Consider the following 9,865-nt stretch of genomic DNA (forward strand, 5'->3'; position numbering starts at 1 on the left):
ATCTCCACCCTGCACACAGCTGAAGATGGCTTCAACTACATATCTTGGAAGACTCTATACGCTTCATGGCCTTTGGGGCCCTATCATCCCCAGTTAATTATGGTTTTCATACAGCCCTGGAAAGACAGGGTTACAGGTAAGTTTTGTTCTCACAAAGCCATTGATCCAGACTGACTCTAAGGACTTCTACAGATTACTCCAGAATGAACCACAAGGTAACAGAGAGCAAGAAGACTGGCGTAGTTACTTAAACAAAGACACAGAAGTTTACAGTGATCTCATCTGCTTGCTTTAGGGGACACTATAGTTACACTGTGGTTAAGTTCATGGTAACATGCTGTAAATCCAGACCAGTTCTCCTGACTTCAGTGGAGTCCATATGGATTTACATGAGTGTAAGCAAGGATGGAATCTGGTCCTAATTTAGGACACATCTGTCAACACAGATGGAGCTGAGAGAGCTTATTGTCATGTTACTTTCCTATTTTTGCTTGAGATGCTGTTCAGTATGGAGTAAACCCAACAGTTTTAAAATCTCAGAAGACAGGCAGTGTTATCCCCCCTTTTGTGTGTCTGGTGAATGCAAGATGGCCAGGTACTCAGGCTAAGTCACAACAGCTTAAGAAAATATCATCATGAGAAATAATGAATAGAATCGTCATCCTGTGACCACTTAAAAAGTTGATTAACTTTTCTGTGATGAGCAACTCTTCTGGCATACTTCTGACAGTTGTAAAATCAATCACATGAGTAACAGCTTGTATGATCATATCCCACAGAGTGCTGTACTACAGCCTTCATCCAGGCAAAGTTCCAAGAAGTTCATGTAGAGCTTTGTCTGAGTGGTGAACTTATTGCTTGACAGCAGCAAATCTAAAAAGAAATAATGATTGTTACCTTTCAACCAAAATTTATGTTGTGATTCTGGACCTCAACCCATTGCTCTTTAAAACTGTTGTTCTTTCTGTTGTCCATCTGTTTTGACCACTACAGGAAGCAGATGAGGGAGAAGATATTTGCTGCAAAACATGGAAGAGTATCTGTAAGTACCTTGTACGTCACAAAATAGGCTGTTTCTTTTCCTCCGACATCCAATATGTTCTGGTGGTTTATTTGCTTTGTTTTAATTAGGCAAATAATATGTGCATTTTCTGTCTCAAGAAAAAGATAAAAATAAAAAGGAAAAAAAGACTGCTTATCTGGAGTTACCTACCTAAGGAACTCATAATCTGATTCTATGGGAATCACTGGAGAAAGCAATGATTTTATGATCTAGAAAGAAGCCTTGTTGTTCTTAAGCTGTGCAGTTGCTTTGTAGCCAGGAGCCTTCCAGATTTTGGGCATCACTGATAATGTTTTAAGGAATAAAAACACTCTTGAGTGCTTAAGGACCAACTTTGTGCAACAAATCAAAAGCAGAAGTATTAAAAGTTAGATTCCTAGTAATAAAAGACAGAAGGGTAAGTTTTATTTTTCTGATTTACATGAGTATTTTCAATCTGATAGACCTGAGTGTTTATGCCAGCAGTGGCTCAGAGTGTACGGTGAAGTGATAAGGAATACTAACACACATCCTTGCTCTATAGCAGTGCAAATCTGGGATAACTTCACAATTCAAAATCTTCCCTCAAAAGTAGCGTGACAAAAAATAGTCGAACCAAACACATGCTGATATGCAGGATTTAAAACAAACTGAGACACATATGGAGAGGAAATTGCATTATAATTATTTGATTATATATTTCAAATGAATGTCAGGGTCCCGTGACATATCCATGAAGGAGATGGATTTGCTAATCTAACAGTAGTGATATTACCGTATGTCTGGAGTTGGCTCAGTGGCTTCAAGCTAATTCCAAATATTCTGTAAAATCTTGCAGTTATTTTTCCCCTCCGCCTACTTTAAGCAGGTGGTTATTAGTTTTGTAATCTTTTGTAACAGACCATCCTTAATAGCAATACTCATCAGGTGTATTCTCAGATGAACAATTCAGTACAACAGGTTCAGCTTTCCCAGTGGCTTGTTATTCATGTTGATGCTCTGAAATCTACCAAGGTTGAGCAGAATCAAAAGACGTATGTTTTTCAACACATAACCCAGGAAACACAATTCAAAAGGCAACTGCAACCTAGTGGCTGGCAACCCTGCCCATGACAGGGAGCTTGGAACTAGATGATCTGTAAAGAACCTTCCAACCCAATCTCCACTCACAGCCCTGCTGAGAGCCATGCTGCTGCCTACCACCAGGTAAAAACATACATCACCCTCCCTCAGCTGGAAGCTTGTGAGAGCCAGGGTAATTGACACTACCTGAAAAGGAGGGTGATAAGCATAGGGGGAGGTGCTAAGGATGGAGAAGCTTTTGGAAGGGAGTGGATATATGAGATCTCTAGTAGGGGCTACTTACCAGTGTTACTTTTCTTTTTGTGGCAGGTGCTCAGAGAGCTCTGGCATGCTCAGCCATTGGGTTATGTTAGTCTTTTGCTTCTTGGGGCAGCTTTGTGCGGGTAAGTGGTACTTATCTCCAGTATTTTTTCTTGTTGCTCTCTTTGTATCTCTTCATTTTCTGTTTTGGCGGGGTAATTTTTTATTATTATTATTATTATTATTATTATTATTATTATTATTAGTGTGCGTGTGTGTGATTTTTGTTGTTGTTGTTTTTCTTCTTTTTTTGCTTTCTCTTAAAGCTCTTTCCTAGGACCTGTGTTGAAAAAGGTTTTCCAATATTATTTTGGTCACTTTATCTTCCAGATCAGAGCATGAAACCTCAGCTTGCAGCCCCTCAGCTTGCAACCAACAATCCCACTCTCACTACAGTTGCCCTAGAGAAACCATTCTGTACATTTGATAGCTCACTACACCCAAACAAATCTTATGCCATCTACTTGTATGTGATGAAAAGTTCAGGTAAGTACCAAGCATTATTTCATCTCTAGAAAATAACTACATTACATGGCTACTGCATGCTATTCTTCAGAATTTGGTTGGAGCAAATATCAATGGAGGAAAAGAGAAAAGCTGGTAGCTGTAAGTTACATGTAAGCTGAGCCTCTGGTCTCAGTCTTTTTCTAAGGTCTTCCTATAAAATAGCTGTAGGAATTCCATGGGACTGATTAAAGGTGTGCACTGTAAGCTGACCCTGTGTAGGTGTGGAACAGCACTACAAGTTATAAGCAGTTTGCCCTGATCTTGCTAATGAATCCAAGCAGACCAAAATCTTCTACCTTCTCCAAACAGGAATAGATTGAATAAAAGCCCCAATCCCCTAAGTAAGTCTGCTGAGAAAAGATGGGCAACCTCTGCTGTTTGTTTCACAGTTAAGGTTGCATAGACCCAATTTATTTATGACTAAAACAAGTCATGCTGGACTTGTGAGCAAAGATACCTGGCACACACAGATTCATTTATGAAATTAATTTCATAGTTGCTTGGCAATGAATCATTACTGGCCATGACCAAAAGCTACCTTTGCTGCTTCCTGCTGTTCTGACAGACTGTGTGAAATGCCAGCTAGAGCTGCTCCTTAAGCTGACAGGAACGAATGACTTGATATCATCCTGTTGCACCCAAAGGCTGTCTGCAGCCTCCTTCTCTGAGGAGAGTTTATGTGGGGTGGGAGGGAGAAACAGTTCAACAGCACAAAAATGCTAAAGCTTGCACTGCTGAGTGATGCTATTTTGGAAAAACTGGGAAGTTTTCTTCATTGCCTTGGACTGGTTGAAACCTTAACCAGACACACTGTCTGATACAGCTACCAGTGCAATTATGAGAGCGCTGCCTTTTGAGATGATTCCCAGTAATGAAGTACACCTCTTTGCATGTCTAAAACAGATTGCAAGTGCATTATGTGTATACAAAAGGCTACAATGACCTGAAAGCAGTTATAACTGCAAATCTGGATCTGACATTTTGTGTTAGAAAAGACTGATGTCAGACACCCCGTCTCCTATGGATTCTGTGGGAAAAGCTTTCTACAGATGGATGAATCTCTACAAATGAGGTTTCATAAAGAAAAACCTATTCTGCTGTTTTTAAAACAGGCAGATGCAAACTTGTTTCTTGGCAGAAGGGGAAGGAATTTTGTTTGGATTTTATTTTTATGGCCTGCAGAAAAGTGCATTGTCTCACTCTCGGTTGCATTTTTGAGCAGGGAGAGAGGAAACTTAAGAATTTAATTTTCTAAACATCTTATGTTCAGCTCTGTTGTCAAGGAAATGCATCAATACGCAACAAAACTAAGAGCCTAGCAAATTTCTGCAGAACGAATGTAACCTTTAGGTCTACTCTTGCTAATCACACTATCAGACTTGATCTACCTAATACGTTTAAAAAGCAAACACAATAACTGATTGCTTAGAGAATAGCTCACCACAGCCATGCTGAGAGTTACTGAAAGAAGACACTGGGAGAGCAGGGAGACCCAGGTGTAATTATTTGAATTTAGGAAAGACAGTCTCTGTAGCTCATGTCATGGCTTAGCCTTCACTTTCATGTTCTTGACTCTGTTCAGATAACTTGAGCACTGTCTCCCAAGTTAGATTTTGAACCCTTATCTTTCAGAACAGACTTAATTTTGCACTGTGTCATACCTAAAAACTTCTCATGGCCAAACAGTTGCAAGAACTCTGCTCCAGGAGCACAGCAGAATGTTTACAAACCTAAGTAGTCCTTAGTATACTGCAGCTGTGGGAAAACTGGCAGTCTTTAAGTGCTGACAGTGCTGAACAGCTGGAAGGAGCTCTCAGAATAAATTATCTCTCAGTTGCAGAGCTTGGGAGCATCTCTGGACACTTGTGCCTTGGCTTTGCAATAGGAAAAATGTGAGAGTTGGAACTGAAGTTTCTAAATGATGCTGTGGAGTTGGGTGCAGATGTACACTTGGCTTGAAGCCATGAAGACTTTCAAAATTTCTGTCATGTCATCTGGAAGCATTAGCATGGCCTGGCTGGTTGGGAATACAGATAACTGCATCTGCTCGTGCAGCTCCTATACGCTAGTCTGCATGTTGTGATGTTCTGAGAGGTGCAGCTGTTGTGCAACTGAGGTCTCAGGGTTTCTGCTCCACGAGACAGAATTGTGGCTCTATAGAAACTGCCTTGGCAGTATCAAGTCAGAAATGGCAGAACTGGATGCTTTTTGGAGACACATGGGATAAGGGTGAAGAACAGCCTTTGCCACCACAGTCAGTCAGATCCTTCTCAGAAAGGAGGAAATTTTGGAGGAACAAACATAAAAAGTTTTGACAACAGATGGGGAAGATGCAGTAGGATCCCCACACATACTGTTAGCAGATGTCTGGTTTCAGGTGTTTGGGGGTAGAAGAGCTACCTGTCAACTAAATGCAAGATAAAAGGAAAAGCCTTCATCAGTTCTAACAACCTTGTTAAAAATCACCTCTCCTGCAGGAAGCACAATAAGCTCTGTGGTGACTGACAGCAGCAGCAAGCCACTGGACAATACATTCCAGCAAACACATGGGGGACAGCTTGGACCTTACAAGGCTGCCTCATTCGATGTACCCAACTGTATGTCACCCCCCAAGTTTACTGATGCAGGAGACACCAACAAAGTTTCCGATGTCCTGAAACAATACCTCTTCAGAGTTGGGGACGATGGGAGTTGTTTGTATGACCCAAACTTCCTAGACATCTGCAACCCACCTCTTGCACCAGACACAACATACAGGTATAACTCTTATTTCTTACAAGGTTGTTGCTGCTTTTAAAACTCAGTTAAGAAGGAAAATTTACTCTTCTGAGTTCCCTTGTGATAATATGATGTGAATTACCGGTACCTAACTGGGGGCTGAAATGCACTACTGCAGTGACAGTTATGAAGAAGGCTTGGCTTTGGTCTAGCACCCTGCAGATTGTGCTCTATGGTGTTTTTGTAAGGGTGAGCTGTCGTGTTAAATTCATGGGTCAGCAGGAAAACTCATGTGTGAACTTCTGGATTTATGCCTACATTGGAGCAGATGATTTAGGGGCAGTATCTGATCAGAAACTGATGGAAGAAAAGGAGATTGAAGAATGAAGTTGAGATTATTCACCGTGTATTTTGAGTTAGACAGATCTGCCAAACAGCAGACATGAGTTTGGCTCTGCTCGATTTGTTTTGATGGGATTTTTGGGAGCCAAAAGTTTCTGTAACCTCCTGCTCCAGGAAGTTCTCAATGTAATTGGAGGTGTCACAGTAAGGGCCAGGCAGCTTTCAGGCTTGTCTGTTGAAGTGAACCATCCGGGGAGTGTGAGGATGATCACTGCTGTTACCCAAGATACTGGGTTTTGCTGTCATCCACTGTTTAAAAGCTGTAGTAAAGATGGCAGCCATATGAAGCTGTATCTTCTGTAGAAACTTTTGCTTCTGAAACAAAATGCTATGGGATCTTTTGAGAAAACTGCCTACCTTCCTCTCCAGACATTTATGAAAACTCAAAGTATTGTGGAATGGAAACTGAATTTCTTTGCCAAATCTGCTGTTGGCCTGCTTTTTCAATGCTTTCCCTATCAAAAATAGTGCCAAAGGTTTCTGTTGTTGGACAAAGTCTTTGACTTCCATATGAAAGTCAAAACCACTTGCGAGGCTTTTCATAAGGGAATAGCAAGCTGGGAAAAACTAGTTTTGGAAAGCTAATACCTGCCAAGTCTCATAAGAATAGAGTGCAAACTACATGTCATAGCACAGAATACTTCTGCTATTAATACTATTTGTTCCTTATATGGTCTCTGAAAATAGTTGTCTTTCACTGTTTCTGCCTAATGCTTCAACCAAAAACTAGAGTCTGACTAGCTAATCTACAAAAGGAAGCTCAAATTTTGAATTACCTAATTTAATGCTTTTTTCCCCTCAGATTTAAATATGTTTTGGTCGATAACACTGAAGGTATCATGAAAGACCAAACTCTTTGGTCTGATCCAATCAAAACAAGAAAAGGTAAGTCTGCAGCTTTGTTCAGGTCTTCTGAAGTAGCCTTGCTTGCCTTAGGACATTATTGATTTCCTAATAAGCAATGTCTAGTACTTTTCTACAGCTTTAACAATGTTTTCAGCCTTTTAGTACTGAAGTCGCAAACTTAAATATGGGATAATGGTCTTCTTCTTTTGTGTACTTTAAAGCTTTCATGAAGTTTGTCCATGTGGTTGCAGAGTTGGTGCCTGTTCATGTAATTGGGTGTTGCCAAAATTTCTGGGTAACACAGATATTTGTCAAGCTTATAACTTCAAAATGCTGACACCGAGTCTGAAGCTTGTTCGCCATAAATCACCTGGATATCAGTTTTCCTCTCTTAAATCACCTGCTTTCTGCCTTTTAATAAGGTTGTACATAGTCAAAAAGCAAATCATAGGAACATTCTTTTCATGGTTTTCTAGGTAAACTTCCCATGAAAATTGATATCTGGCCCGGACAAAGGAGTGGAAGCATGATTGTCATTACATCAATTCTAAGTGTGTCAATGTTCCTTCTGCTTGCTGGCTTGCTCGCTTCTGTGCTTTCTGCTCTCGTGTAAGTACTGCTATACCCTGCAGCTTCTAGTAATAGTACCTAATCCCCTGACAATCGGCATTTTTTTCTATGGTTCCAAGCCACTGTTTCTAGTGGTGTTCAAAACTGAAAGGATATCATCTGATCTGTCATGTCAAACCTGCTTTAGAATCATAGAATCACAGAATCACCAAGGTTAGAAAAGACCTAAAAGATCATCCAGTAGGCTGTAGGCTGCTCTGAATGAAATGTTTTAAGTAGTAATTGGCCTTTGCAAAATATACTGACAATAGGCTCCACTTGGTCTCTTCTGGAACTTATTGAAGTCTTTCCCATAACCACTAGGGTATCAGAAGATCCTTCTGCAGAGACAAAGGGCCCTTCTGGGACTACTCAACAGAGTGAACTGAGACCACAGCTGAGCTCTGAGTGAACAGCCTGATTCAAGTGAAGTCTGGAAATACAGCTGGACATGTGCTGTGCCCTGCAGGACTTCTGCCCAGCACTGGCCTCCTGCTACAATATGCAACAAACTGGGCCTGTACAACACAGAAAATTGACTGTTTTTTAAGTCTTGCAGTGCATGATATCCTGTCTTGTCTTGAAATCTTAATAAGATTTCACTTAGGTGACTGCAGTCGATAGCACACATCGGGTGCCTGATCTGGAGATGAAGGTTTATGAGATCCTTCAGCTTCAACATTCCAATAATAAGTTTTCTAGCATATGTTCCCATGTGGAGTAAACATTACAGCAGACCTGATTTGCTTCTCATATTCAGCTGAATGTGACATAGCCATTGGAGTCTCAGCACTTCTCTATATAGTAACTGCTGAGGAGTTAAAAAATAAATAAATACACCTAACTGCTTTAGAAAACAGTGTTATAAGACATGAGTAGGGATTGAAAGGTGGGTAAAAAAACAGGGCAATACTCCTTCCTCAACATTTTAGTGACCAGTTGTCATACCTTCAACTTTGTCTTTTCTTCCTAGAAAGGAAGAAACCAAGTTCCAATTACCCTGCAGGTAGCAGAGTAATCCTGACCTCGTACACTTAAATATCCTCAAATAGTTTTGCAGGAATGGTGGCTAATAGAATTGCTTCAAATCTCTTCAGAGCTCCATATAACTGTTGATTGGCTGGTAAAGGGGTGATACTGCTTTGATGGAAAAGCTCAAGTATATTCACAGCTATCTGGCTTAGCCTCATTTCTGTCTTTTCTTTACCTTAGACAGCAGCGTCTTCACATCTTACAGTCTAGGCTGGTGGGGGGTTTAGAGTGATTCTTCATTTTGTGATTTATTGGTGATTAGAAATAAATCTTTGCACCAGGTTTAAGTTATGTACTGCTTTTTTGTTTGTTTGTTTTCCGTTAATACCAGCTTGCAACAGGTTTGTCTCCATAGATGACCAATAAGGATTCATCTTCAAAGTCCTTTTCAGTATGTATAAGCAACTGTTCTACTTACTGGTGATGAGCAAAAAGCTCTTACTAGTTATTATTGATTTTCTCCTTGTTTATCATTACATTATATTAAACTGTCTTGGTTTATAAATGGGTAGCTGCTCTTTTTTGACACAAGTCCTCTGGCTAGAAATGGATGCTCAAGGATTGGGAATGGTTTGGGTTTTTTTGTTTGTTTCGTTCTTTAAATTGGTGCTTTGCTGCTCTAAACACCCTCCTGAGGTACTTTCCCATTCGTGTATTGAATCAAGGGATATCTGGAGAAAATGGCAGTCTGAGTTACAGATGCACAATGTTGAAAATCAGAGTGTACGAGGGATCTTTGTACTGTTTACCTCCCTTATAAGCCCGAACAAGTACTTCTTTTTCAGAAGGCTGTTCAGAAGGAGCTGGAGCCGAATCTGGCTGCATTTTTGCTTAAATACAATATAGATAAAACAAAAGGATGTTTTCCAGCACTTACATGTGTTTTCATTAGAAATATCAACAGAAATGAAGTGAAATGGTTATCTAGGTACTGTAGCTGCTAACAGGTTGAGCTCAGGTTCTGTCACTGTTGCACATAACAATTGTGAACAAGCTGAACTTGGAATGCTCTGAGACTTTGACCTACACCTGGTGTTCTTTACAGAGGTGGATGTAATCCTAATGGATTTAGGTTGCCTGTAGTTTTGAATTCTATTTTTGGTATTTATTATATGGCTCCTGGTACTTCTCTGGATCAAATGATCTGGAAAAATTAGTGCAAGGAAGCAGTTATGGTACACATTTTTAGCTGTACTTTAGGTTGGGATTTAAATGATGGACAAATTACATTAAATTATGTTTGCATCACTTATTCCAGCATGCTTTCAGCTGAGGTTCTAGCAGGAATGTTTCCTTAGGCTTGCTAGCAGATGGACTGACTGCAAT

General features: G+C 40.2%; 1 protein-coding gene across 2 annotated transcripts; it reads left to right on the forward strand.

The window, feature by feature from the left end:
- Positions 1–2,353: 2,353 nt before the first annotated feature.
- Positions 2,354–8,830, forward strand: UPK3A (uroplakin 3A). 2 transcript variants are annotated; one of them, XM_015870423.2, is made up of 6 exons: positions 2,355–2,508; positions 2,756–2,911; positions 5,410–5,689; positions 6,855–6,937; positions 7,375–7,507; positions 7,832–8,830. In XM_015870423.2, the coding sequence occupies exons 1-6, from the start codon at positions 2,382–2,384 to the stop codon at positions 7,917–7,919; spliced, it is 867 nt and encodes a 288-aa protein (XP_015725909.2). In that variant the 5' UTR covers positions 2,355–2,381; the 3' UTR covers positions 7,920–8,830. The 2 variants fall into 2 exon arrangements, with proteins under 2 accessions (XP_015725919.2, XP_015725909.2); XM_015870433.2 differs by lacking the exon at positions 7,375–7,507 and having other exon boundaries at positions 2,354–2,508.
- The last annotated feature ends 1,035 nt before the right edge of the window (positions 8,831–9,865 follow it).

Source organism: Coturnix japonica, chromosome 1 (genome assembly GCF_001577835.2).
Source record: "Coturnix japonica isolate 7356 chromosome 1, Coturnix japonica 2.1, whole genome shotgun sequence".
Classification (NCBI taxonomy): domain Eukaryota; kingdom Metazoa; phylum Chordata; class Aves; order Galliformes; family Phasianidae; genus Coturnix; species Coturnix japonica.

Excerpts from the sequence above, each read along its gene's own strand:
- UPK3A (XM_015870423.2), top strand. The coding sequence starts at position 2,382 with ATGAGATCTCTAGTAGGGGCTACTTACCAGTGTTACTTTTCTTTTTGT. Across the intron at positions 5,690-6,854 it reads GCACCAGACACAACATACAG|ATTTAAATATGTTTTGGTCG; the intron begins GTATAACTCTTA and ends TTTTCCCCTCAG. Across the intron at positions 7,508-7,831 it reads TCTGTGCTTTCTGCTCTCGT|GGTATCAGAAGATCCTTCTG; the intron begins GTAAGTACTGCT and ends CATAACCACTAG.